This window comes from Vulpes lagopus, chromosome 7 (genome assembly GCF_018345385.1).
Source record: "Vulpes lagopus strain Blue_001 chromosome 7, ASM1834538v1, whole genome shotgun sequence".
NCBI classification, from domain to species: Eukaryota; Metazoa; Chordata; class Mammalia; order Carnivora; family Canidae; genus Vulpes; species Vulpes lagopus.
Window position 1 is genome coordinate 80,471,296 of NC_054830.1, and position 27,909 is coordinate 80,499,204.

Genomic DNA, 27,909 nt, shown 5'->3' on the forward strand with positions numbered 1-27,909 from the left:
GATCAGGATCCTCAGACAACATGTAGTGCTGGGCGGCTCACTAGAACCTTTGTGGGTATGTCTCATCAGAGCTACACACCACTTCCATTTTTCAAAAAGACACTGAGTCTCAGAGAAGCCCCATGGCTTAGTCAATGTCACACAGCTAATTAGTGCTGACGCTGGGGTGCAAAGCTGTTTTTTTTTTTTTTGAATCATGCATTGAATATCTGTTGAATGACTGCTCTTGGCTGCACTCACGTGGGAGGCGAGGGGAGGAAGGAGACAGGGTCCTGCTCTGAGGTGTAGTGGAGGAGACAGGTGCACAATACACCGTAGAAGAACACAGAGGGTCAGCCAAGGGCTAAGGGAGTACAAGAAGGAAGCAGGTAACCCCTCACAGAGCAGGAGGGAGAGAAGAGACAGAGATGGAAGTATGCTCTGAAGGACAGGAGGAAGCCCCCACTAGGGGAGGGAGTGAGGACATGCCTCTTAAAAAAGGAAATTCTTGAGGCACTTGGGGGGCTCAGTCAGTTAGGCTGCTGACTTTTGATTTCAGCTCACATCATGATCTCAGGGTCCCAGGATCGAGCCCCATGTTGGGCTCTGCACTCAGCAGGGGAGTCTGCCTCAGGATTCCTTCTCTCCTTCTGCCCCTCCCCTTGCTCACTCTCTCTCTCTCTCTCTCTCTCTCTCTCAAATAATCTTTAAAAAAAATAAAATGGAACTTCTTAGGCAAGATGTAGCCCTAGGAAAAGACAAGGTTTGTTCAGCGGAGGGGGAGCCTGCCAGCCCCTACAAATACCAGATGCATTGAGGACGAGTGAGGGGAAAAATCCGATCCTGAGGGACAAACAAGGGCTCCAGTGCTGTCACAGGACACTGGCCTCTCAGTCGGCCCAGGAAAGAGGAGGTGACTGTATCCTCGTATGTTAAATTTCATACTCAGCTCCTGTTTCTGCTTTAGACCAGGGACTACCTGGGCCATAAGACAGCCTGCCTGCCTAACAAGACAGCTGTGCCTTGGGGACATGAGGGGTCCCTCCTATGAATACCTGACACTGGCATTTCCCCAGGAGGCAGGGAGACCAGCTCAGTAGAGCAATGAAAGCCACCTGGGAGAAAAGTGTGCCTCCCCCTCCTTTAGAACTAGTCCCTGACTGACATGGCCCTGACAGATTAGAACCTGGTTTTCCCTCCTCCTGTAACATCACTACCAGTATCATTTATCCCACAAGGCAATATGGAGACCAAGAAGGGAGCCACTTGGCTGGCATGACCAGGGATAAATCATGTGACCAGTGGCTCTATTGGAATATATACGTCCTTGTATGTTCTTTTAAAAATTAATAGATGAGGGGGGCACCTGGGTGGCTTGGTCGGTTAAACATCTAACTCTTGATTTCAGCTCAGGTCATGACCTCAGAGTCCTGGGATCGAGCTACACACACACACACACACACACACACACACACATACCGCCTGGTTGGGCTCCCCACTCAGCAGGAAATCTTGTCTACCTCTCCTTCTGCCCCTCCCCCTGCTTGTGCTGTCTCTCTAAAATAATTTTTTAATCCTAAAAAAAAAATCAACGGATGAGAGAAGGGGAAAAAAAATCAACGGATGGCCTATCATTCCTTAAAAAGAAATGACTGCACATCAGGCTTACACATCCTGTGGAGTGTGAATGTCTGATCCTTAATGCCCAAAGGAACCATCAAGTAAGTATCACCCATACTTACCCACGGGCCTTCAGACCTCACATCGCCTCATTCAGGGAAGAAGGGGCAGCCTTATGATAGGTGTGGTATGGTATGTTTCTGTCCATTTATTTTTCTTACTGCTGTACCCCCAGCACCTAAACAAGACCTAGCACAGAATAAGTATTCAAAGCATATTCAGCAAATGAATGAATCTAAAATACCAAGTGCAAAATTCAGCCATATGGAGTCATAACCTAGAAAAGATACTTCCTTTAACAGCCAAAAACTCTTTAGATTACAGAGGAGTATGCCAAACATGAATCCTACTCTCTTGTCTCCCCTGTCCCCACCATGGGGAGAACAATGAAGAGCCTAGGGGGCTAGAATGTGCCTTGTCTCCTTAAGTTACAGCAGAGCTGCAGAGCTGAGAGGGCCAGCTTGCAGGCCTGAAGTCCAACCCTCTCATTATACAGATGGTGAAACTAAACCACCAAGGCAGGGATGACCTGCCCCCGGTCAGGCTGCTTGGCTTCCAGGTCAGTGAGAGCTTCCTCTGACACCTGTGTGGTCCGGACAGGACTGAGGGAGAATGAGATGGCAAACCAGACGGCTGTGACAGAATACATCTTGCTGGGGCTCCAGGAGCACCATAAGCTCGAGATGGTCCTGTTTGTGCTCTGCCTGGGCATCTACTCTGTGAATGTGCTGGGGAACTCCCTCCTCATAGTGCTGAACATGTTGGACCCCCGTCTGCACAGCCCCATGTACTTCTTCCTCAGCAACCTCTCCCTGATGGACATCTGTGGCACATCCTCCTTTGTGCCTCTCATGGTGGTCAACTTCCTGAAAACCCAGAGGACCATCTCCTTCCCTGGCTGTGCCCTGCAGATGTACTTGACCCTGGCTCTGGGCTCCACGGAGTGCCTGCTCCTGGCAGTGATGGCATACGACCGTTATGTGGCCATCTGCCAGCCACTTAGGTACCCAGAGATCATGCGTAGGCAGACGTGTGTGCAGATGGTGGTGCTGAGTTGGGGGATGGGCTTTGCCAACTCACTGCTGCAGTCCCTTCTTACCTGGAATGTCTCCTTCTGTGGCCACAATATCATCAACCACTTCTTCTGCGAGATCTTGGCAGTGCTGAAACTGGCCTGTGGGGACATCTCTCTCAATGCACTGCTAATAATGGTGGCCACAGTTATCCTGACACTGGCCCCACTTCTGCTCATCTTCCTGTCCTACATTTTCATCCTCACTACCATCCTTAGGGTGCCCTCAGCTGCAGGCCGACGCAAAGCCTTCTCCACCTGCTCTGCCCACATCATAGTGGTGGTAGTTTTCTATGGGACCATCTCCTTCATGTACTTCAAGCCCAAGGCCAAGGACCCTGACCTGGATAAGATTATTGCATTGTTCTATGGGGTTGTGACACCCTCACTGAACCCCATCATCTACAGCCTGAGGAACGCAGAAGTGAAAGCTGCTGCTATAGCCCTGCTGTGGGGAGACCTGCTCTCCAGGAAGATGTCCCATCTTCCCTGTTGCTCTTCAACTCTATCATGCATGGCAGGCTAGGCCCATCATGGTAATGACTTTGAATTGCAGTGGCTAAAACCCACAAGGGTTTATTTCTCACTCTTGCTGCAGATCCATCTGCTGTTGACTGGGTGGTTGGTGTCTCTCTGAGTCATTGTCTTCATCCCTCTGGGCCTCTGAACCATTGCTAGTCACCATGACAAAGCCTGAACTGGCTCTCTGAGCTTCACTTCCACCTCCACTTCATCAGCCAATGCAAGCATATGCCACAGCTAACATCGAGGGGCAGGTGAAGCACACTCATCATGTGTCCAGAAGGAACAGGAAGACTGAGAAATGTGTGAATAGTCTAATGGCTGCCATGTTATCCTACAGTCAACCCAAGAGCCACTGGAGATTTGCCTTCCTGACCATCACCGCCCCACACGTCCAGTCAGTCATAAAGTCCTAGAGAATCCACCGCCTAAGAGCTCTTAAATGGGTCTTCTCCTTTCTACTAATATGCCTCCTCAAGAAGCCTTCACTATCTCTCTCCCTCAGATATTGCAACAGCTGTTTTCACCAAGCTTTCTTCCTGCAAACTCCCTTCAAAATCCACCCTCTCTGTTCACTGAAACACCAATCTGAAAAAAACCCAAAAATCAAAACCCCAATCATATCGTTCCACTCTCCTGCTTAACTCCGTCCAATGGCTCATTTCCCATGAGATAAAAAACAGACCCCACCTCTCCATCCAACCTCATCCTGGCTGCTTATCTCAGCCCCACTCCACTCCCACACATCGTTCGGACTCAGGCTCCCCAAACTATTCCCAGTTCCCCAGCAAATAACCAGTCTTTCCTGCCTCTGTGTTTCCCCCTTGCTCTTCCCTCTCCTGTCCAGCCACTTCTTGACCTTTACCTAACAGGTACTGGACACTTATCACAGACCAGGCTAGGCATTATACTGTGTTCTAAGTGTGTTACTGACTGGGGACCACTTGGAATGACAGGAATCTCAGTGGAGGAATACAATATGGACACTGGTAACCAAAGAGAACCCTCTCCCAATACCTTGGCATTGTGGAAACTCATTCAATTCTTACTCAAATCTGCCCCCCTCTTCCAGAAAACCCCTCCTAATGGGGTCTGTCCTACTCTCCATCCCTCTTCAGTGCCTTCTGTACTCTGACTCTGTCCTGAATCCCAGCGATTTGGGTTAATGCATCCTAGTGACCTGATGTTCCACATCATAACATGGACTACTATTTCTGATATTGGAACAGACATGAAGCCCACTCCTCTTGGCTCACCATTCTGCTGGTCACATCACTCTGCTCAGTGCCCCAAGGAAGAGACAGAATTACAGAAAGCAGAGGACAAAGGGATTTTTTTCCCTGGCTTTTGACCTTCAAAAACCTAGGCTCTAAAGTCTTAACAGGAGAGGCTGAAGGCATAGACAAAAGATTTGGGAGAAAATCTAAGTAAAAAGGAGGTTTCCCCACCTCCAGATTAATAAAAGCTAGGGAAAAGGAAGAGAGAGGAGGGGATGTAGTGAGAGCACTGGCACAGAAGGGTCCCAAAAGAAAGAGGCCCAGAGCCCCATTCCCTTGTCCAAACCCCTGGACAGGTTTGCAGGATCTGAAAGATGCAGTAATTCATGCCTTATTGGTCAAGTAAAATCCCGAGTGGACCCTCAGAATCGAAATGGCTTCAAGGTATATGTGGGCAGCCCAGGCCTCACAGGTCTGTGTGTGGCAGAGAAGTCGGGGAGAGCCATAGCACTGCAAAGCATTATGCAGATGGGAACAAGAAAGCACTCGGGACCGGGCAGAATGATGGAACTCTCAGGGGATAGTGTAGTGTGGACCTCGGTGACCAGAAAACAGTCTCTCAACATCTTCCCATTATATAAGATCCTCGAGACTCAGCTGTGACCCTTGTGGAAGAGAAGAAATCCCAAATTGACAAAGGATCTCTCTCAGGCAAAATGGGGGCTCAAAATAGAAGTTACGTTCTTGTGATATTTCTTGTACATTTGTGACTTGTACCTGCTAGTCCAATTTCCTGAGACCTCAGCTTCCTTTCCTGTTGGGTGTGGGCACAAGGGAGGTTGTCTTGCTAATTTAAATCATCTCAGCACACACACACACACAAACACACACACATTCCCTACTCCCAGCAGCTGCAGCCTGCCATGATGGGGCAAAAGCCTCAGGCAGAAGTTCCAGCAGCTCATTCCAGCTGGGCTCCCACCACCCCTGCTGATTTCCTCAGACCCTCTTTCCCTCTCCTCCCCACACCCTTGGCCCCAGGAAAAAAGGCAGCAGAGATCCAGCAAATACTTCATTGGAGACACGCCAGACTCCGCCTGCATCAACTCAGAATACCAGTCACTTCCTGCCCCAGCCCCATCAGTCCTGTAATCCCCCTCCCAGCATAGCATGGCACAGCATGGCCAAGTCGCTGCCTTGGGAAGGAAGCCTGAGGCCAGAGTTGCTGAGCTGCTGGGAAGATCAACTGGAGACTCAGTTTCCCCAAGGTAGACTCCATTTCCTCAGGAATGATGCCATGTCCTGAGAGGGCTTTGTCTCCCTCGGAAGGAATCCAGGTCCTTATGAGGGCTCCATATCCCTAGGAAGGACTCCACACCCCTATGAGGGACTTCTTGGTCCTGAGGGGCTCTTGGGGCCTGCACGGGCTCCAGTCCTTAAGAAGGATCCATGGATGCTGGAAGACTCCAGGCCTTCAGGAAGCACTCCAGGTCTGTAGAAGAGCTCCTTGTCTTTAAGAAACACTCCATGTTCTCAAGAAATACAACCTGTCTCTTATCCCTGGGTAGGTTCCACACTCCCAGAAAGGGCTCTCTGCCCCTAGGAAGGGTTCATGTTCCCCAAGGGCCAGGCCCAAAGTCCCTCTCAGCTGGCACAGATGCTGCTGACAGTGGCCCCTCCTGGGCCCACAAGGCCCAGCTCCTCCTGCTCATTGATGCACAGCTGGTAACCACAGCCCCGGGCCCGGGCTCCAGATGGGACCCGGTGGTCAGTCTTAGCTCGTGGGGGCAGCAAGAAGCCCACACTGCCAGCGATGAGCATATGCCAAATGCTGTGAATGTAGAAGTAGTTGTCTCGAGTCTCCACAAATGCATAGAGTAGGACAGCACTGCCTGCAATAAGGCTGCCTGGACACAGGTAGAAAAGCCAGCGGCGCCACGTGGGTGGGTAGCAGTGCCGGCGGCGGACGCTGCGTACTGTCTGGGGGAAGCAGAGAAGTGGGACTCAGGAATACAAGGCCTTGGAACCCAAGCCAGAACTAGTCATTCTCAGGCTTCCCCAGAGCCCTGGCTCAGATCTAAAGGCACCTGCCAAGACTGGTGTGGGTATCACGAATAGCACAATGATGATGACAGAGTCCAAGCCCATCTTAAATTGGGGACCAGATACTCAGGACCCTGTACCCAAGTCTTGCTGGGCCACCCCCCTCCCCAAGCCCTCCCAACCTTACCCAGGCCGTGGCCAAGATCCCCAGGGCGAAGAGACTGGGTCCAAGCAGGTTCCAGAGTCCATGCCGGTCAAGCTGTAGAGCCATAGACAGCAGCATAGCCCCCAGCAAATACAGCACCTGGAGAAAGAGGACTCCAGGGGCTGGGCCAGGTTGGCAAGAGGTACTTGGCAATGCCCCCAGGGAGAGATTGGGAGTGAATTTCAAGTTGGCCCTACAGTTGTCCCCCAGGGCCCACTCTGGACTGACCTGCTTAACCACAGGCTGTAAACGAGCCATGGCAATGACAGTGACCCACACGGACATTAAGGAGCCCAGGAAATCACAGAACTGCAGCACATCGTAGTCCATGATGCAGAAAACCACAATGCCTGGCTGGTCACAAGCATGGTAAAACTGGAGGAAGAAATGACAAGCATTGAGAGAACTTGAGGCAATGGCCCAGATCCATGAAACTGGAGACAGAGGCCATGAGGGTGGTGTGCTGCTGTCAGAAAAGCAGAGGTTAGAGGTCACAGACTGAGCAGAATCCAGAAATGCCTGACTCCCTGCTCCTGAGAAGAATGTGGTAGGGAGACCTAGTCTGCCTCACAAACCATACGTAGCTGCCAGCCCTGACCCTGTCCTCACCCTCCTAATCTCCTCCCACACACATCATAGTGGCATGCTCATTCCCCCCATCACTTGACACTGCCCCCTCTTCATGTCTGGAAGAATAGATTGTTACAGTGATGGAAGAAAAAAATTAAAATGCTATAATGGGAAGGAAAAGGTCTTTGACCTATATAAACTTGACAAAAATCTACTAATTGGAGCTGATCTTGAGACATACTAGCAGATTTTATGGGATCAAAAAAGTTTCCTAAGATCTGTCCCCTGCATGTTACCCTAGGTCCTCTGGGAGCCATGGCTCTGAGGGCATCTCTTGATAGCACAAACCAGCTGGTGTAGTTGCCAGGGTTGGACTGGAGTCATCAGGCTGAACTGAGGCTGGGGCAAGAAAGCTAAGTGTTGGACCACCCAAAGGTGGCTTGGGAAGTGGCCTGATCCCTGACGGAAAGGATCCTTTAGGTACTTTCAACCTAGATCAATTTCTTCATCATTCTATTGAAAGGCAACCCTAAGTCACAAGGGCTCAGGAGTCTAAAAGAGAGGTGGCCTTACAGACCTCAGTGAAACAGGCAACCTGGACCTCCTGGGGCATATCCTTGGCTGTGGGTGGAAAGCAGGGCAATCTAACCCACCGCTGAGGAAACAGGTCACTGAACAATATCACAGGTCAATTACTTCTGGCAGCCGCATTCTCTGTGACTTTGGGGAAGAATAGAAATGGAAGTACCGGATCTGGTCTCCTGTTTGGCTGCATTAGAGGTGAGAATGAGACAGTGGAGGTGAGGTCAGGAAAGGAGTTCAGGAAAAAGGAGCATCCTATCCTGAACTCAAATCACAAACCATGACACCCCAACCTTAATCAAACAGCATCCCCCTTAGAAGCAAGCAGGTGGGAAACTGAACCAAGTCTGTTGTGAAATGTAGCAGAATCCAGGCCCCGAGCAGAGCTGCCAACCACACAGAGGGAAAACAGACTCAAACGTTCTCTAGAGACAAAGGATGAGAATGAAATTGCTACGTTTCTTTGGAACTTGTTGAAATTGACATCCAGTCATTCAAATTACAAAATTTGTAACTTTGATAAAGGGGAAAAGGTGAACAATGTAAGAACAGGGAGAAGCTAGGAGTTTAGAAAAAGAAAAAAAATTAAAAAGAAAACAGGGATATTAATTGGCATTGGGAAACCTTGGGTTTGATTGCGTCAAATTTTCAAGTCTTATTCTGGGTACCTCCCTGTATCTTCTGTCTTTCCCTTTGCTTTAGAGGTAAAGAATGCTGTCCCTTCAGGAAAGGGCTGCTTTGGAATGATCATGCTTTAAGTACTCCAAGCTTTTGAAATGGTTTGTAAGTGTAGCGACATGGCTCCTTCTTACACATTATTAAATTGAGAGCGTGAGCTCTTATTGGGAAATCTGAGAGACTTTTCATGGGAGTCTGCATCTGCATTAGAATTAGTATCTGAACACACCTAAAAGATTGATTTTTTTTTCAATTCCTTCTTTCTCTTGTATGTGCTGATTAATTGGGAGTTAATTTAGTTTCTAAGCAAATCAAAATTTTGGTCTTTTGCTATTTTAGCTATTGGGTATTGATTATTCTCTACCTCTAAGACCAAATGTAAGTACTATAGCTACTAAATTATTATTCGATACTATTTTCTGATTTGGATTTTATTCTAAAACATTAATTTTACATTTCAGTCTTCACCAAGCTTGCTCCATCTGCCTGAGTTTCAAGTATATAAAAGGAAATGCCCAAACATTTCTGGAAGAGGGACTTGTAATAAATTCTTCCATCTCAGATAAGACAAGATATATACCTGAAGAAAAGCAAAGCTAAATCACCTAATATCGAAGAAACATATAAGAGAATAATTAATTGAAGGCTGATTTTTCTCCTAGGAATTTCTCTGCAATGAAAAAGGAGTAGTGGCTAATGGAGAGACTGTCTCCAGAGTAGAGCGGTTTGAGGAAAAATCATCACATGAGTATTCTATGACTGATTATTCTCCAAGCATACTAAAAAGTCAGAGAGACTTTTAAGGTAGTAGAAAACCTACAGGAGTTAAATTAAAATTGCAGTGTGAAGTGAACAAGATGATGCACCTTTCACCAATCCTGATCTATGATTACTGCTGAATGTCTAAAAACAACATTGGTAAAGTCCGTCACTGACCCCTTGATGGGGCACAATTCACTAGGGAAGCCAACTCACAAGCTGTGTCAGCTTACTTCACTGAAACTCCTCAACCTTGAGAAGATAGCATCTTGTCATCATATATTCTGGATATATATTTGTTCCCTCTACCTGCAGTGCTTCCACTTGCCTTATTATTCATGGAGCAGAATCCACAGTTCATTGCCATGGTGCCCTACTTATTACCATCTTTAACCAGGAGATACAATTTATAGTAAACAAAGTGAATCATTCATCACTATAGAATTCACTGGTATAAATGTATTATCTATTACCCAGGAGCAACCAGCTGAACAAAACACTAGAATGGCCTACTGAAGGCTTAGTTATGGTATCGCCTGGGAGACTCTATTGTGTAAGTCTGGAATACTGTCCTAAATGTTTGGTGCAGTTTGTGCTCAGTAAGCTTTAGTCATCTTATATTTTATGCCATGTATGTTCATGAGAGAATATCCCTACACTAATAAACTTTCCTCCAGGAAAGAAGGATGGAAGGAAGGAAGGAAGGAAGGAAGGAAGGAAGGAAGGAAGGAAGGAAGGAGACTTGCAGTATTGTTGATCCACTTGCAGTATTCTTGATTCACTGAAATTACAGGCTAATTTTTACATTTTCATATATATATAATTTTCATTTGTCGACGGCAATAAAAAAAAGTCACGGAAATAACACGGAAAGATTGAGAAATTTAAGAAAAGAAATTTAGATTACAAACTGGCTTCTGTTAATATAATTCTCATCTAATTTGACACCCCCTTCAGCGTTGGACATTTGTGAGGTAATTTTTGAAAATTAACCTAAATTTTTTTCTGTGAGATTTTATGTTTTTTATAACATAACTATATAGTTCATCTAATGCTTCAAAATGGAGTATCCAGGCACTACAGAACTGGAAATGCAAATACATTCACTCCATGCAGTGACTGGAATATTTGCACTTAGGATATAATGGAACTTACTGCTATTCTTTTATTTTTTGCCTCCTTTTCCTCTTGGAAAGTCATGGGATTTTGCCAAGAGCCACTAAGAATTACTTCCAAGGTATGAGGAACAGAAGAGGTATGATAAGGCAGGCTTGTAACCAAGATGTCCACAATCAGCAAGGAAGGCCCTAGGGGCCTCAGGTCAGCTCTTTGGGGAACAGATTAGAAGAATTCAACTAGCACTGGGAAAGATTCACAGCTTGAACTGCATGGGTTAGAGCTGTACAACTGCAATGTTTGCTGTATTTCCCTCGATGACTTCTTGTATTTGTTATACAATATAGCTCAATGATTGCATGTAGGAAATCTAGAGTCAGACTGAGTGAGAATTCTGCTTCTACCACTCATGTTACACCTCAAGGTACTTAAATTGTCCTCATCTGCATAAAGGGATGATGATGATATAAGTACCTATCTATTACTCTAGTGGTACTGTGAGGACTTGATTAGCAGTGTTGACACACCAGACGTTATGCTGTTTCCATTATCTGAATTGGTCTGGCTATACACAAAATCAAGTGCTGGATTTGTGACCTGTTTTTCTGTTAACATACCTTACATATTATATAACATATGTTGCTTTTTAAATATTCTACACATTTACACTTTATACTCCTGAAGAACAAACCTACCCCCCATGCCCTGGATAGGAATCAATGTCCTACTCCCAGGTGTAGACTCTCCTGGCTTTGAAGACAGGGAAGAAGACAATCTTGTATGTCCTGGTACTGTTATCTGCAATATAACCAGTGGGTCCTTAAAAGTAGACTGTTGAGGAATGAAATAAGTCTAAACTAAATAAAGAATGGGTAAGGAAAAGTAATGGGGACCCTGCCCAGGAAAACTGGATGACCAGCAGCTGTACATTTTGGCCCATATGGGAAAAGAAGAGGAGTTAGAGCAAGACTTCAGGCAACACGGTTGAGTCAGTATCTTTTCCTTGATCTTTTGCATATTATCCTATTTTTTTCTTTTTTAAATAAGCCCCACACCTAACATGGGCTTGAACTCACAAGCCCGAGATTGGGGGTCACCTGCTCTACTGACTGAGCCAGCCAGGCACTCTGCTCATTATCCTATTTAAGAAAGTGGAAGCTCTGTATGTGATGTCAGTCACTGCAGGCTCCCCTGGTGTTCCAATGGGGGGAAAAGGTCTTTTCTTTCAAGGACAATTTGCCATTGTATCCAGAATATAAGGAGTCATCTAGTACTAAACACTCTGGAGCCAACACTGGGATGCTTGAGCAAAGTACAGGAGAATGAACACACTCTCCCCACATCTTCCAGGCTCCTGATACACTTAGCTACTGTTACTGATTGTGAATCCAATTAGATCTGCATGCAGCCAAGAGTGGGCTGGTGGAACAGCTGTTGCTAGAGGATTTGGTGAGCAACAGTATAAAGGGCATCTGGCAGTTAAAAAGAGAGAGAGAGAGAATGAGAAACAGTGTCTACTATAAAAATAGAATGAGGCACTGTCAGAGCAGGTCTAAAAAGGGGGGCAGCCAAGCAAAATTGGGAGTGTGCTCTTCTCACCCAGCTGAAGAGGAGAAGGTCTCTCTACACAGCATAGTTATAGCCTCCACTTCCTCACCTGTGCATGCTCATCCTTGAGGACCCTACAACATGCCCCTCAGTTTCAGAACATTCACCCCCTACCTTCCTGCTAAATGATAAGTAGGGCTTTTGTAATTTGGACATATGTCTAATCTATTAATGCTGAACAAAAGGGAAGCACATATTGGTTTCTGTGATATTCTTGTCACCAAGACATGAGGAAAGTCTGAATCCATCTGAGATTTTTGCAGTGCTCACAGAAAGGCACTGTATGTCACAAGATGCCAAGAGCCCAAAGATGAGCTGAAAAGATTCCTAGATAAAATATCTCAGGGTGAAAGTCTACATGGAGGCTAAATCTCATTAACAGACTCACTCCTCTACCTTTTCCTTATACTATTTATGATGTTTTCTGGTAAGATGAACTTTTCTGATTATGGAGGAGTGCAAAAACACAGACAGGGGACTGTGGACATTCTGTAATGGGAGGGGAAGGATTTAAAACTATTAAATCTTCATCAAAACATGTTCCTTTGAACTGGAATTTTATATCACACTGCCACTTCCCATGACGTCTCAGGACATACCTGAGTCTACATAATTTCTTAGGATCCCAAGAGCCAGAATGTTCTATAAATTACCCAGTTATAGAGATCCTCTGTCTTCAAAAAGTTCCCATGAGAAATCAAGCAGGCCATGGTGACTGAATGGGGAGTACCTTTTCACACCATACGAAAGAACAAGCTAAAGATATAGAAGTGTCCAGTGCAATGAAGACCATGAGCACAGCATAGCTAGCCCTCATATCATGAGAGATGAAAGTGAAGACTCCATGTAGAGACATGGGAGAAAGTGCAGATCTCTTGTCACCATACAGAAGAGAAAAGGTGAAGCTGCAGACACCATTCCATACTGTAGAACAGCCAAGTGTATTATGGTAAAGGTCCCCATGGACAGCTGGAGACCACACACTATTTCTAGTGGCTATTGGTTATTTCAAGTTACAAAAAGCCTTGTTCATTTATCCTGATGTGCCTTGAAAAAATTACCATATCCTAGTGCACCATGCCACAACACTGCTGTGGAAGACACTGTGAAGAGGAGACATCCTCATATAATGAAGGTGTAGACATCCCCAAACCCATGGAAAACACGGTGGAAATGCAGATCCTCACCCATCACCATGAATAAGGACTCAATGAAGACAGAGATGCACCACATACCGTGGAGAAGAACATGGTGAAGGTGTAGACAGCAGCTTCCAGCACATATCGGCTTCGAATGGCCAGGACCACGGGTGGTAAAAACATGAGGTTGCTCAAGCAGAGCAGTAACGTGGACAGTAGCTGGAATCCGTAGGTGAGCGCATCTGCACTGTCGGTGCAGCCCCAACCCCTCCACCCTGCGAGTGGGGAGGGCACAAGGTGGAAGAGGGCCCAAGGCAGCCACAGGTTCCCCACTCCTGCTGGTGGCCTCGTGCCAGGCCCTACACCACGGCCAGTGAAGGGTGGTCTCACCCTAGCTCCGCCCTCCCAGTCTCTCCAAACCCATCCTCAATTCAAAAAGCCACCGCCCATCCAGGCCGCCCCCTCCAACTCTTAAAGCCTACCCGGCTCCCTCGCCTGCCCAGCCCGCTCACCGGCCTTGCACTCGCAGGCAGCGTACAGGTAGTTGTGCGTGCGCAGCAGCTTGCACTGGCCGTAGGGCCCGCAGTCGTCCACGCAAGGGGACAGGAAAGTGCGCAGCCGCACCTCTGCCGTGGCGTTCCGGCACCGCACGTACCTGCGCACACACCGGGCTGTCAGCTGGGGCTCAGGCCCTATATCTGTGTCCCGGTCTGCCCTGCACCACCGCGCCACCCCCCCCCCCCATCCCGCTCACCGAGGCCCCACCCCACACAGGGAGCGCAGGGTCAGGAACCAGGTCCCAGTCTGTGGGAAAGGGATTCGCAGCCTGGCCACTCTGGAAGTGGCACTGACGGAAAGGAGGAAGCCAGCCAGGGACTCTTAGGGGAGAAGGGAGAAGAGGGGTTATCAGTGAGAGAGGGGAGGATCAGTGTGGGGTCAAGACCTAAAGAACCTTCACCCACCTGACCCCACTTCCCCAGCCCATCCTTCCTCCATATCATCCCCCAATACCCCCAGCCCCAGGCTGCTTCCCCCATTCCTCACTCCCACCTTTAGAACAGGTCACTGCTGCATCCCCCAGGCTCAAGGGCACCTCGTGAGTCAGGCATCCAAACACTGTCACATTTTCCTGGAGCAGGGAGCTCTGGGGAGGGCAGGTATGAAGATGAGGCTGTCACACCCTCCAGGCCCTGGCACCACCCCCACCAGGGGCCCCCCAGACTTCTACACCGGTTAACCCCTCTCCAGAAACCCCTCTGGGAGCTCACCGGATATCCCATTCCTGCAAATACTCTCCACTCCAAAGCACACTTTTCTCTCTCTCCCTCTTTCTCTTTCTCTCTTTCTCCCTCTCTCAGAAAAACTGGAGAACACCAGATCCTCCACAGCAGAGATATTTCAAAGACTGATGAGAAGGCAAGGCCCAGTTCTAAATATTGTCTTTGAGCAGAATTGTTTAAACTCTGTCCAGACAAGAGAACACCCTTTCAGCCCAATCTAGCTTACTGGAAGGAGTGGGAGGGGGGCTGTTGCTGGATGTAGAAACTAGTTGTGAACAAAGAAAACTAAGCTTTTCAATCATTTTCACTTGGGTCTGAAGGCAGGAGGAGTGTAAAGAAATGAACTCTTCCTCAGGTGAAATGATCCTAGGTATTGAAGGTAACAGAATGCCTGGGGGGTTAATGTAGCAACCTGTCTGGGATTTAAAGAAACCAGATATCCACAGAAGTAAATGTAAGGGGTGTCTACAAGAATAAAAGTAATGGAATGCTATAAGCTCACCTCATTCAAGGAGTTAAGGTAGCTTATTAAATGTGTATGATAGAATAAAATAAATGCATGAGGGAAATTTAAAAATCAAGATAGAAAAATAAAGTCCTTCCCTAGATATATGTGAGGCATATATTTGATGCTGACTTCCAAGCAACCACAGCAAAAAAGGAAACATAATGAGTTACCAGATTTTATCTTATGAGTCCATAAGATAAATTTAATTAGAGTCTCAGGAAAAGCACAGCATCTAAAGGGGTGGTTCTCTGGAAAATTCTCATCAAAGCAGCTCTGTGTTCTGTCATGCATCCTGTCCTTAACCACAGAGTGAATTTCATACAACTTGCTTATAACTTCCCTCAATGCAAACCTGGGTAATATACCAAAGCATTATTCCATAAAAGTCATTCTAGTGGGAAGCCAAAGGAAAAAAAATGTCCTCCAGGTATGCAGTTCTCTGATACAAATGTTCAGACCTTGATTCCAAGAGAAAAAAATCAAAATACAGACAACAAAAAGAAATAAGAGGTATTCAAATTGGTAAAGAAGAAGTCAAACTCTCCCTCTTCGCAGAAGACATGCTACTGTACATAGAAAACCCAAAGACTCCACCCCAAGATTACTAGAACTCATACAGCAATTCGGCCATGTGGCAGGATACAAAATGCCAAGAAATCAGTGGCATTTCTATACACTAACAATGAGACTGAAGAAAGAGAAATTAAGGAGTCAATCTTATTTACAATTCCACCCAAAAGCATAAGATACCTAGGAATAAACCTAACCAAAGAGGTAAAGGATCTATACCCTAAAAACTACAGAACACTTCTGAAAGAAATTGAGGAAGACACAAAGAGATGGAAAAACGTTGCATGCTCATGGATTGGAAGAATTAATATTGTGAAAATGTCTATGCTACCCAGGGAAATTTACACGTTCAATGCAATCCCTATCAAAATACCATGGACTTTCTTCAGAGAGTTGGAACAAATCATCTTAAGATTTGTGTGGAATCAGAAAAGACCCCAAATAGCCAGGGGAATATTGAAAAAGAAAACCAGAGCCGGGGGCATCACAATGCCGGATTTCAAGTTGTACTACAAAGCTGTGATCATCAAGACAGTGTGGTACTGGCACAAAAACAGACGCATAGATCAATGGAACAGAATAGAGAACCCAGAAATGGGCCCTCAACTCTATGGTCAACTAATCTTTGACAAAGCAGGAAAGACTATCCACTGGAAAAAGGAAAGTCTCTTCAATAAATGGCGCTGGGAAAATTGGACAGCCACATGCAGAAGAATGAAACTAGACCATTCTCTTACACCATACACAAAGATACACTAAAAATGGATGAAAGATCTAAATGTCAGACAAGAATCCATCAAAATCCTAGAGGAGAACACAGGCAACACCCTTTTGAACTTGGCCACAGCAACTTCTTGCAAGATACATCTATGAAGGCAAGGGAAACAAAAGCAAAAATGAATTATTGGACGTAATCAAGATAAAAAGTTTCTGCACAGCACAAGAAACAGTCAACAAAACTAAAAGACAACTTACAGAATGGGAGAAGATATTTGCAAATAACATATCAGATAAAGGGCTAGTACCCAAGATCTATAAAGAACTTATTAAACTCAACAGCGAATAAACAAATCAGCCAATCCAATCATGAAATGGGCAAAAGACATGAACAAAAATTTCACCAAAGAAGACATACACATGGCCAACAAGCACATGAGAAAATGCTCTGCATCACTGACCATCATGGAAATACAAATCAAAACCACAATGAGATACCACCTCACACCAGTGAGAATGGGGAAAATTAACAAGACAGGAAACAACAAATGTTGGAGAGGATGTGGAGAAAGGGGAACCCTCCTGCACTGTTGGTGGGAATGTGAACTGGGATAGCCACTCTGGAAAACTGTGTGGAGGTTCCTCAAAGAGTTAAAAATAGAGCTACCCTACGACCCAGCACTTGCACTGCTGGGGATTTACCGCAAAGATACAGATGCAGTGAAAAGCCAAGACACCTGCACCCCAATGTTTATAGCAGCAATGTCCACAATAGCCAAACTGTGGAAGGAGCCTCGGTGTCTACTGAAAGATGAATGGATAAAAATTTTTAAAAAAAGAATGGATAAAGAAGATGTGGTCTATATATACAATGAAATATTACTCAGCCATTAGAAACGATGAATACCCACCATTTGCTTCAATGTGGATGGAATTGGAGGGTATTGTGCTGAGCAAAGTAGGTCAATCGGAGAAGACAAACATTATATGGTCTCATTCATACAGGGAATATAAAAAATAGTGAAAGGGATTATAGGGGAAAGGAGAGAAAATGAGTGGGAAATATCAAAGAGGGAGACAGAACATGAGAGACTCCTAATTCGGGGATCCCTGGGTGGCTCAGCAGTTTGGCGCCTGCCTTTGGCCCGGGGCGCGATCCTGGAGTCCCGGGATCGAGTCCCACGTCGGGCTCCTGGCATGGAGCCTGCTTCTCCCTCTCCCTGTGTCTCTACCTCTCTCTCTCTCTCTCTCTCTCTCTATCATAAATAAATAAATAAATCTAAAAGAGAGAGAGAGAGACTCCTAATTCTGGGAAACGAACAAGGGATTGTGGAAGGGGAGGTGAGTGGGGGGATGGGGTGACTGGGTGATGGGCACTGAGGGGGGCACTTGACGGGATGAGCACTGGGTGTTATACTATATGTTGGCAAATCGAACTCCAATAAAAAAAAAAAAAGTATTTTCACAACTTTGTCCTGGGGGGAAAAAAATCAAAATACTCAGAGGGAAAAATCAGAGTAGATGAACCAATATGTTTTTCAGAATAAATATAGTGGGCTGTTTGGGGTATATAACAAATGTCATGGCATGCAAATGGATGTAATATAAGCAGATAAATTTAGAACGGGACAAGGTGAAAGGTTACAGGGGGGTTGGGCCTCTACTCTTAAGATACTGAGGAAAAACAAGTATGGGTGGTACTGGTCTCTGAAACAGGCTCTTTAGTTACAATGTCAAATCAAGACCTCACTGACAGCCCAAAGGCAATAAGAGCCACAGAGAATTTAATTGTGAAAATAAGAAACGTTTTTGTGTTTAAGAATCTGCTCTGACTGTTGGGGATTTACCCCAAAGATTCAGATGCAATGAAACGCTGGGACACCTGCACCCCGATGTTTCTATCAGCAATGGCCACAAAGCCAAACTGTGGAAGGAGCCTCGGTGTCCATCGAAAGATGAATGGATAAAGAAGACGTGGTTTATGTATACAATGGAATATTACTCAGCAATTAGAAACGACAAATACCCACCATTTGCTTCAACGTGGATGGAACTGGAGGGTATTATGCTGAGTGAAATAAGTCAATCGGAGAAGGACAAACAGTGTATGTTCTCATTCATTTGGGGAATATGAATAATAGTGAAAGGGAATATAAAGGAAGGGAAAAGAAATGTTGGGAAATATCAGGAAGGGAGACAGAACATAAAGACTCCTAACTCGGGGAAACGAACTAGGGGTGGTGGAAGGGGAGGAGGGCGGGTGTTGGAGGGGAATGGGTGACGGGCACTGAGGTGGACATTTGACGGGATGAGCACTGGGTGTTTTTCTGTATGTTGGTAAATTGAACACCAATAAAAATTAATTAAAAATAAAAAAATAATAAAAAAAAAAATAATCTGCTCTGTCGGGGATCCCTGGGTAGCTCAGCAGTTTGGCACCTGCCTTTGGCCCAGGGCGTGATCCTGGAGTCCTGGGATCGAGTCCCACGTTGGGCTCCCTGCATGGAGCCTGCTTCTCCCTCTGCCTGTGTCTCTGCCTCTCTCTCTCTCTCTATGTCTATCATGAATGAATAAATGAAATCTTTAAAAAAAAAAAAAAAAAAAAGAATCTGCTCTGTCCTGACCAGCAGGAAGACTTGAAAAGTTCTGAGCCGTACGTCCTCTAAAAGACCACATCTAGCCACAAACCTAGTCTCAGGATGGCTGATAGGAAAATGGGTCTGCCCCCCAGAACTGGGGAATAGTAGAGTTAAAAGAATTGCTGGCTGGGGTAACAGTACATAAATTACTGGATCAATGCCAGCCCAAGACAGTCACTAATGGTTCTGCCCTAAGCCCACTGTTAATTAATGCTAAAAATAATTACTGAGAGTTACAGAAGGCTGGCTTTTCAAGTGTGTGAATTACATAAAGCAAGGAAGACTCAAAGCCCGAACTAGTATTAGGCAGTGGCTCAAAGATGGACTTAAATTCTTTCATTCAAATTAAACAGCTCACTGCAAAAATGTGAGGTGGGAATTGGCTGCATTTCACATGAACCAGGCTCAGGGCACAAAATCCTATGTGTCCCTTAGTTACAAGTAGATCAACACAGAGACTAATGCAAAAAGAAAAAAAAAAAAAAAAAACGAAAAGACACACAGTTTTAGGTCTTCGATTTTCCAAAGCTTTTACATGTGATCCTATTATTTTTATAATAAAAAAGTAAATGCATACCAACTGGTTTGAAGAAAAAGAAAAAAGAAAGACCTAGAAATCTTAGTTCGCCACAGCCCCAGATGATCCCGTGGGGTGATGTGGCAGCTCAAAGGGGGAACTTGCTCTCAGGCTGCAGAAACACTGCCTGCCACCCTGATCAGACCCCCTTGTATCACTTATCTCAGAGCCACTATGACCAGAGGAGAGGGCAGAGGATGGGGGGAGGTCTAAGATGCTGAATTTGTTCAGCTTGGGGGAGATGAGGGGCATCTGCAGGGCTGTCAAACAGGATAGGAATGTAACAACCGTACCACACCAATATGAGATGTAAAATAAGAGGGAGAACTGTGCAGCGGAAGAGGGAATATGGGAACTCCTTGTATTTTCTGTCCAATTTCTCTGTAAGCTTAAAATTGCTCTGAAAAATCAAGTCTATTAACTTAAAAAAAGAGAAGGACAGAGATAGACTTACTGGATGTAGCTTCTGGGGCAAAACAAAGATTGGTGGGTAGAAATTATGGAGGCAGATTTTCATGGACTGTCAGGACTGCCTTTAGCAATCAGAGCTGTCTAAATATGGACTCTACGACCTTAAGAGGGAGTGAACTCCCTATCACAGGAGATATGCAAGAACATGGACACTTGCCATAGAGGCCCTTAAGAGGTAGAAGGTTAGCCTATAAAATGGATAACTGAGCCCACTCTGAGTTGGATTGACTAACCTAGCCTAACCGTAGCATAGAGAGGCAACACTCAGGGGAATGTTTGTTGATCAGACTTGGGCTGAGACATTGTCCCTAATCACAAAGTGGGCCAAAAGCGACCCAGATGTGCTTCCAGAAGGAGGTAAGAACCCGCACACCCCTGACATCTTCTCCTTCAAGTTCCCCTCCAGGGCAACCTCCCCACTTTCCACCAAGAGTACCACATTGAGCTGGAGCTCCAAGCTGAGGACACCTCCGCTGTCCAGCACTGGTAGCAGCCTCAGGGCAAACACTGCAGGGCGTTCAGGCGGTAGGGCCACGCTGGGGCCAAAGAAGATGTAGAAGTGGACGGAGAAGGTGTCCAGCTCATTGCGCAGTGTTGGGCGCACTGGCCAGCAGTGCTCTGGTGGGGATGTGGCCCCAGGCCCCTCCGCAGAGGCCCCCAGGGATGGCGGCTCTGGAGGCAGTGGCTGGTTGCCCAGGGACTGGGGCATGTTCATGGCAGCTCCAGGGACGAGGACACGGGACAGGCTGGGCTGTGGGCACTCTGTGGGCAGAGGAAATCAGTGCTGGGGCCTGCCACTCTCACAAATCCTGCAGCCTCACCACAAACCAGATCTGAGCCAGACAGGAATGAGCAAAGGGTAGGGAGTGATGAGAACTAGAATCCAATGTCCTTGGAAGTATGGGGCATCCAGGGTCACAGGATAGGGCCCAAGGGACTCCTAGTGGTCACAGCCAATAGGATGTCAGGGAGTCAAGGTCATCTCTCCCTCCCCAAAGGCAGTGAAGACACTGCTGAAACAGATGATGGGCCCTCCCACTGATCTGCATGGGCTTTGGCAAGGATAGTGTCCTGGCACCTGGGAAACTGAAAGAGAAATTAAACCAAGGATAGTAAGGTGGTCCCTTAGTTAGCCCCAGTCAGGTGCAAAATTATCTAAAGGGCTTCCAATGAATCAAAACTTCAGGTGGAAGGGCTTTAGGGAGTGTGAAGGAGCCTGGATAGGTTTGGGGAGATTATAGGGACGTGGCAAAGGGTCAATGAACACAACCACCATGACTGCCTCTTCCCAGCCACAGAAGTTGACCCAAGCTGAGTGGCCAAGGTGGATGTGGGGCTTCTGACCTTGCAACCGCACACACAGCTGGAAGCGGATGGTCCTGCCAGGACCCCGGGATGGTATCTCCACACGCACGTAGACCCAGTGCCCCCAGGGGGGCAGTGCCAGCTCCAGCTGGCATACTGAGGCACCTCCACAGGACACAGAGCTTGAGTTGTGCAGAGGTGGGGCCTTGGGACGTAGGCGCAATGTCAGTGGGCAGGCCAACACCCCACGGCTCCCCACACATACCAGCTGTGCTGAAACCCTGTAAGTAAAGCTGGGCACAAAGACCCTGGGCAGAGGGAAGGTGGGGGTAAAAAAAGACAGGTGAGAGGGTGAGAAGGACCCCAGAATAAGGAAAATACATTTGTGTCCCCCAGAGGGACAGGGGAGACAGGCGATCAGGATGCCTTTCTGCTTCCTTCCCTCTGTGCTAGGAGGGAGGTAGGCTGGGGTCCAACCCACCCTGGAGGCTCTGGGGGCTCCAGCAGCCCAAGTTGGCCAGCAGGAAAGTAGCAACAGGTAGATAGGCAGAGAAGCCAAAAGAACCCTGTTCCCTGTTTGAGGCCAGGGAAGGAAGAGGGCAAGAGTCAGATCTGGGGAAGTATTCAACTTACTTGTACAGCGCTGAGCGATTGTGAGCGGAGAGAGTTTGCTCTGAGGGACGGCCAGGCACCAGCACGGCAACATCCAGCAAACGGCGGACAATCAGTTGCGGCTGAAGAAGGTACTGACACTCATCCTGGAGACCCTAAGACAAAAGCAGGAGTGGTGGGAGGGGAGAGACAGCAAGGGTGCTATTGAAGCAAGGAAAACAGAATCTGCTGAAGGATGGGGGACAAAGCTCCTCTGGCCTCTTGCTCCCAGGGCTAGAACTGAGGTCTCTCTAAGCTCTGGGTCCCTCCTGCCTGTTCTCCACCTCTGTCTTTCCTAGGTGCGTGGAATCTGCTATGATCCACAGCACTGGCTAAGGTCTGGGGACTCACACCCAGGCCTTCCTAACTATCAGGCCTATGCCTCCTCTATGCTAATCCCTAGTCCTGAGCACTTCCTAACAACCCCTCAAGGTCATTTCAAACCGCCCCATTTCCACTCTGGCTCTCTTTTGGGGTTAGAAAGTTCCTTGAGGCTGCTAGTCCAAACCCACCCAGCCCACTAATCTGAATCTCTAAATTCCTTTATTCCCTACTGAGCCCTCCCAAGGGACTCTGCTTGTCCAGCCTCTGCTTTAACACCCCAGGGAAAGGCCACTCTACCTCCTAGGCAATCTCCAGAGCGTAAGCAACTTGAAAATGGAAACCTTGTCTTATGCTATTTTTGCTCCCCCAGACATGGAGCCTAATGTAAAGTGCATAGATGAATATCTGCTGAATAAATGGGTGAACAAATGAATCAACACAGGTACCGGTAGCTCTGATGTTTATGAAGCCAAAGCCTGTTCTCTGTCTCCCCTCCCATTGCTCTGCCACAGGGGACCCACAAATACATCTGCTCCTTCTGAATCAGGCTGGGTTTCTTCCATTACTGGACACAACAGCCACATCTAAGCTGCTCTTCTGGGTGAGGTCCCTGACCCTTGTTGACTCAGTTCATACCACCCCAGCACGTACGGCCTCCCTACTCTTCGGCAGGCAGCGTCCCTTCGTTCTGGTCCCTCCTCTACAGAATCTGCAACTACCTAAGCCTTCCGGACCCAGCAGGTCAGAGGAGGACAGGGCTCCTGGTGAGGCTTCTCTGTTCTTCTGGACAAATGGCCTTATGCCGGCCCAAGAAACTGGAGACCACTTGTTTACATATGTGGTTATTCTGACCGAGACAAACCTCTAAACTTCATCCTGACAAAAGTTAAAAGTTCCAGGCTCTGACATCCCACTGAGTTCCATACCATGGAACAAGCCAGCCAAGGCACTGACTTCCAGTAAAGCTTCCTGAGGCTGGAAGGAGGCCTTGATGATGCCAGGCCAGAAGACCTCACTACCCTCTGCCTGGAATCCTTCTGTGCCCTTTTGCATCACTGCATCCCAATGCCTAGCACACCAACTGGCAAATACTAGGTGCTAAAAAATGTCTGTTGAGTTAAAGAAGGGTGTCAAAAAGAGGATCCTTTCAGAGAGCTCAACATACCTAGTTGCTCAGAGACCTCCATCTCTGATACCCAAAGCAGATGTCCTTCTTTGGTGTCAAACCCTAAGGACCAGAAATACTAACACAAGTCATCTCATCAATCCCACTTCCTGAGGCAAGAATCACCACTACAATAACCTTGCAGCGAGCAAGCCCCTAGGGTGGGAGCTCACATGCAGGAAGTGGCTCATTTCCTTGCTGCATGGACAATCCAGGGGAAAGAAACACTTCACATCTTTTGTGCTGTTAGCTGAACTGAAGAAGGATCAGTGGACATGACCTCAATGGTTAAAATGTGCTCCTTCCTCAAACTATAATGTTCATATCTAATGCTTCTCCCTTATTTCAGGTTCAATCAGTAGATAGCAGGGAAAGTGCAGAGATGCAGCAGCCTTCACCCTGTGATAGGATCAGAGAAAGGGCACTGGAGGCCAGGTCTGCAGGAGCTGCCAAGGCATAAGCCAAGTGAGAGAGTCCAAATTGAGCCAACATCAGCAGTCATGTAAGGAACAGGGCCAAAACAAGGACACTTGAGAAACCAGGAGGGTCAATATAAGAAGTAGAATGGGAACCAGTCTGAAAGGAGCTGGGGACAATGGCCTTTGACTGGACCCTAGACTGTCCTAGTATGCCTGGGCTGAGTTTCCTAAGGAAGGCCTTAGCAGCGTGGCCAGTGCCAGACTCTGGATAGGGCTTTTGGACTAAGGTGCCCAAAGACACTTGCCTTTCCCTGTAGGAATATCCCAGTACCCAGCACAGCCCCGGCCCGCAGTCAGTCAGCACCAATCAACACAGAAGAGTGCTGGACAGACTGTAGGGGTCAAGAGTGGGAGCAGAGAGATGACTGGGAGGTTACTGTGGCAGTCCAGGAGAAAGCTCATGGAAAGTGTGCTCAGAATGGGAAGAGAGAAGCAGATACATTCAGAGCACACTTTAGTTTAGAAGTAGAGATAACAAGACTTTATGGACTAGTTCTAGAGAAATAAAGGGAAAAGAAGAATTAAGTATGACACCTAAATTTGGTGCTTGAGCAAATGGTGAATGACAGTGCCATCGACTGAGAAGACTAGAGAGAAGAGGCTTGGGCTGGGAGAAGTAAGTGGAAATCAAAGAGATTTTCACTTTTGGCTTTGCTTTGATTTGTACACACTAAGTTTGAGACATTTCTTGGACATCCAATCAGAGACACCAAGTAAACAGTTAAATATAAAGTGTGAGATTCAAAGAAATTAGGACTCACAGAATACACTTGGAAGGCATAATCTAGAGGTGGTATTCAAAACTAGAGACACCTAGCAAGAGAATGGAGAAGTAAAAAAGGAACTGTCTCAGGACCAAGCACTGGGGTCCCACAATATGCATCAAGCAGAGACACTAAGAAAGGAGACAGAGGAGTAAGTGGGGGGCAGAAGGAATATCAGGACAGTTCCATAAAGTCACAAAGGCCATGAGGAGAAAGTGTTTCAAGAAGGAAAGAATAATAGAAGGAACTAGTTAACATCTAGTTACTACTTAACTCTGGAGAGGGGAAATGGGGACTGGAAGGAGTGAGGGGAAGAAGACTTACTTTTCACTGTATGCCTTTTGTACCTTTCGAATGTTGTGCCAGGTGCATATATTACCTATTCGAAACACAAATATAGTAATTTAGAAGGAGAAGGAAGAGCAGAATGAGCACTGTTAGTAGAGTTTAATATCTTCAAGTTGAGATATAGAGCAACCCTTGGTCTAGTTTGTGGATTCAGTCAAATCCTTTCTTCTCTACAATCTGCTTCGTTGCTTTCCTTATTCTTGTTTTCATTATTTCACCTGCTTTTGTTTACTTTCAGATCTTGGAGCTGGCAAGAGGAAGCATATGCTCCAGACATTTGGAAAACTTTCCCCTAATGAGCCATGTGGTGCCAGATGTTACCTATAATCCAAAGGCCAGTCCCTCAGGGCAGACTGGTCACCACAGAATGAACACATGCTCCAAGACAGAGAAGCCAAGATGATGGAGGGCAGTGGGCAGGAAAGAAGAGGTTGACAGGAAAAGGGGAGAAATGAAAGGAGAAGTGAGATCAGTTTGGGACACTACGAATTTGAGAAGACGGCAGAACAATAAAAATTGACAATGCCCCCCACTATGGCTCTGTGCTGGGTGCTAGGAATACAGTAGTGAATGGCAGACATAGAAGTTCACAGACATATGGGACCAGAGCTCAGGAGAATGGCCTGGACCAGATAAGTCACTTCCCTTTTACAGCTTTTTAAGGGTCCCAATCACTCTCAGGATAAATTTCAAACTTCTAGGTCTTTCATAATCTGGCCTCTGCTCACTCCTTCCACTCCTTTACCCAGTCCAACAACCATTCCACACTGAACAGCTTCAGTTCTCCCTTCTACACATTAGCCCATGCTACTCCCACCACCTGGAATGCCTTTCCTTGCTTTTTTTTTTAAAGATTTTATTTATTTATTCATGAGAGACACACACAGAGACAGAGAGAGAGAGAGAGAGAGAGAGAGAGGCAGAGACATAGGCAGAGGGAGAAGCAGGCTCCATGCAGGGAGCCCAATGTGGGACTCAATCCTGGGACTCCAGGATCACACCCTGGGCTGAAGGTAGGCACTAAACCACTGAGCCACCCAGGGATCCCCCTTTTCCTTGCTTTTTCAACATCAGGCCTCACCTCCTGTTTCTTAAAACCACCTCTACCATACTACCACCCTGAGTTAGCCATCTCTCCTTTGTTCTCTTAAAACATCTCCTGTATCTCACTAATATATATCTTATTTATCTGTATCCCTCACACTCAATCCAAGGTCTGGGACAAAGCAGGTGCTCAAGGACTAAGGTCTAAAGGGAGGTCTGAGCTCATCCCCAAAGCTGAAAGGGCCCTAGAAACAGTGCTGCCTTCTATGGTTGGGACTGTTCAGTACCCACTTGAGGCCAAGCCTCAAAGGAAGTCAAGACAATGGTATGAGGAGAAAGCAAGTCAATATTGAAGCCTAGAGGAATGCTCTGGACATCACCCACAGGCTGGAGTCTAGGCAATTAACCAGAGAACTTAAGAATCCTTAAAGGCCCATTTAAGATTCCAAAAGATAATCAAATTCTTAGAGGAACCATAAGGATGATCCTTGCCTATTCCTCACCGCCAAGCCTCTAGAAGAGGCCTTAACTAAACACCTACATGTCTCATGGTATCCAGGTCTGCTGTCATTCGCAGGCAAGGTATAACTGTGTCCCCTGGTTTCTAATATTGCCATACCTCAGGAGTTCTGCCAGCTAGACCTTCAACTTGCAGTTCCAAGTCCCCAGACTCCACTTGCTACATCTAGATGTAAATGGCTATTTCAAAGCTGGTTCTGATCTCTCCTAACCAGGCTTTGCCTCCTATAATCTCAATCCAGGCCTAGGGCCCCCAGTTCCTCCTGCTCATCCAGAAAGGTTTTTGGATAACTAGAGCAGGGCTTCAGAAGGATGTTCTCTGTCAGTTCTCACAAAAAGAATCAAGGATCAATGTTACAATCAGGAATGGGCTCTTTGGGATTTGATCAAAGACCTAAGGCATTCCTTGGAATAGAATAATCCTTAGTTCTGATAAGAGTCAAGATCTACCTAGAACCCAGAGCATTTCCGGGTGAGTTCCCAACATGCTGTTATCCACAGAGCTCCCAGACCTTGACAGGAAGTCCTCTGGTACAGCCCTCTCAGGAAAAACAGGCCTCAAGATGCTACCTCAGCCATAGTTCCCATTTCTGACAATAGCAGTGTCAGTGCACTTGTGCCTGTACAATTTTCAACTCATTCCAAAGCATCATAATACCTTCTCTGAACACTGAGCTATATAGTAGGAGGAAGAGAGGCAAGTCTGGTACCAGTTACAGAGCTGCTGCCCTCAAGGAACTCAGCTTAGAGAGAGAAATCTGAGTCAAATTTTCACTTGACTAGAAATTTCTGTCCCTTTCAATTCTCAGTGGTCAAGTCCCACCAGCTTTCATGTTCTTCAGCATCCTGTTCTTTAAATCCTTGCCCTGTGTATGCTCAATCCTTCACCCTTACCATTGGCCCCACACACATGGCCATCCCACTCTGCCAACAGTCAGCTCATCATACCCTCCCTTCCTGCCAATGGACAAGAGTGAGACAACTATAGATCCTCTCACTACAATGAAGAAATCTGGCCTGTATCTGGAAGGGCAGGAAAACTTTGTGGAATTTCTTACCCTTCCAAACCAGAATGGAGAAGCATCCTTTGAACTTCAGACTTTAAAAACTTCTATTCTATTAACTCAGTGCCGACATTTGGAGAAAAAGGAAGCAAGAGTTGGGATGGACACCAGCTGCCCAAGGCATCATTTTGGAGGAAATGGGAAGGGCTTCTCTGCCCCCAAGTGTTTCTCCTATGGTCTTCCAGAGGGGGTTAGGGAGCTGAAACCATGGTGGAAGAGGAATATTTTCTCCCATATGGACCAACAACTGGGCTGGAGGCTATGAAAGCCTATAGGGCTATTATCGATCAAGATGTAGAATAAGACCAGTTCTA

The 27,909-nt window shown here is 46.7% G+C and overlaps 2 protein-coding genes across 7 annotated transcripts in view; one reads left to right on the top strand and one right to left on the bottom strand.

The window, feature by feature from the left end:
• Positions 1-2,068: 2,068 nt before the first annotated feature.
• Positions 2,069-13,230, top strand: LOC121495850 (olfactory receptor 13C7-like). 2 transcript variants are annotated; one of them, XM_041763888.1, is made up of 2 exons: positions 2,069-3,167; positions 9,145-13,230. In XM_041763888.1, exons 1-2 carry the CDS (start codon positions 2,184-2,186, stop codon positions 9,181-9,183), a joined length of 1,023 nt encoding a protein of 340 aa, XP_041619822.1. In that variant the 5' UTR covers positions 2,069-2,183; the 3' UTR covers positions 9,184-13,230. The 2 variants fall into 2 exon arrangements, with proteins under 2 accessions (XP_041619822.1, XP_041619820.1); XM_041763886.1 differs by lacking the exon at positions 9,145-13,230 and having other exon boundaries at positions 2,069-3,854.
• The window catches only part of TMEM8B (transmembrane protein 8B), a 28,812-nt gene continuing 6,432 nt past the window's right edge, over positions 5,530-27,909 (bottom strand). For 3 of the 5 annotated variants that reach the window (XM_041763878.1, XM_041763882.1, XM_041763881.1), the window contains 10 exons: positions 21,871-22,004; positions 21,277-21,545; positions 20,369-20,694; positions 14,221-14,314; positions 13,925-14,048; positions 13,683-13,825; positions 13,267-13,445; positions 6,947-7,093; positions 6,701-6,817; positions 5,530-6,446 (listed from right to left, as the gene is read on the bottom strand). In XM_041763878.1, coding sequence (XP_041619812.1) covers positions 6,081-6,446; positions 6,701-6,817; positions 6,947-7,093; positions 13,267-13,445; positions 13,683-13,825; positions 13,925-14,048; positions 14,221-14,314; positions 20,369-20,694; positions 21,277-21,545; positions 21,871-22,004 — 1,899 coding nt within the window. In that variant the 3' untranslated portion in view covers positions 5,530-6,080. Of the gene's footprint in view, positions 6,451-6,700; positions 6,818-6,946; positions 7,094-13,266; positions 13,446-13,682; positions 13,826-13,924; positions 14,049-14,220; positions 14,315-20,368; positions 20,695-21,276; positions 21,546-21,870; positions 22,005-27,909 lie in introns of all 5 variants that reach the window. The other 2 variants (XM_041763879.1, XM_041763880.1) reach the window with 2 other exon arrangements.

What these genes read in the sequence shown, in the direction of transcription:
- LOC121495850 (XM_041763886.1), top strand. Translation starts at nt 2,184, where the DNA reads ATGACCTGCCCCCGGTCAGGCTGCTTGGCTTCCAGGTCAGTGAGAGCT.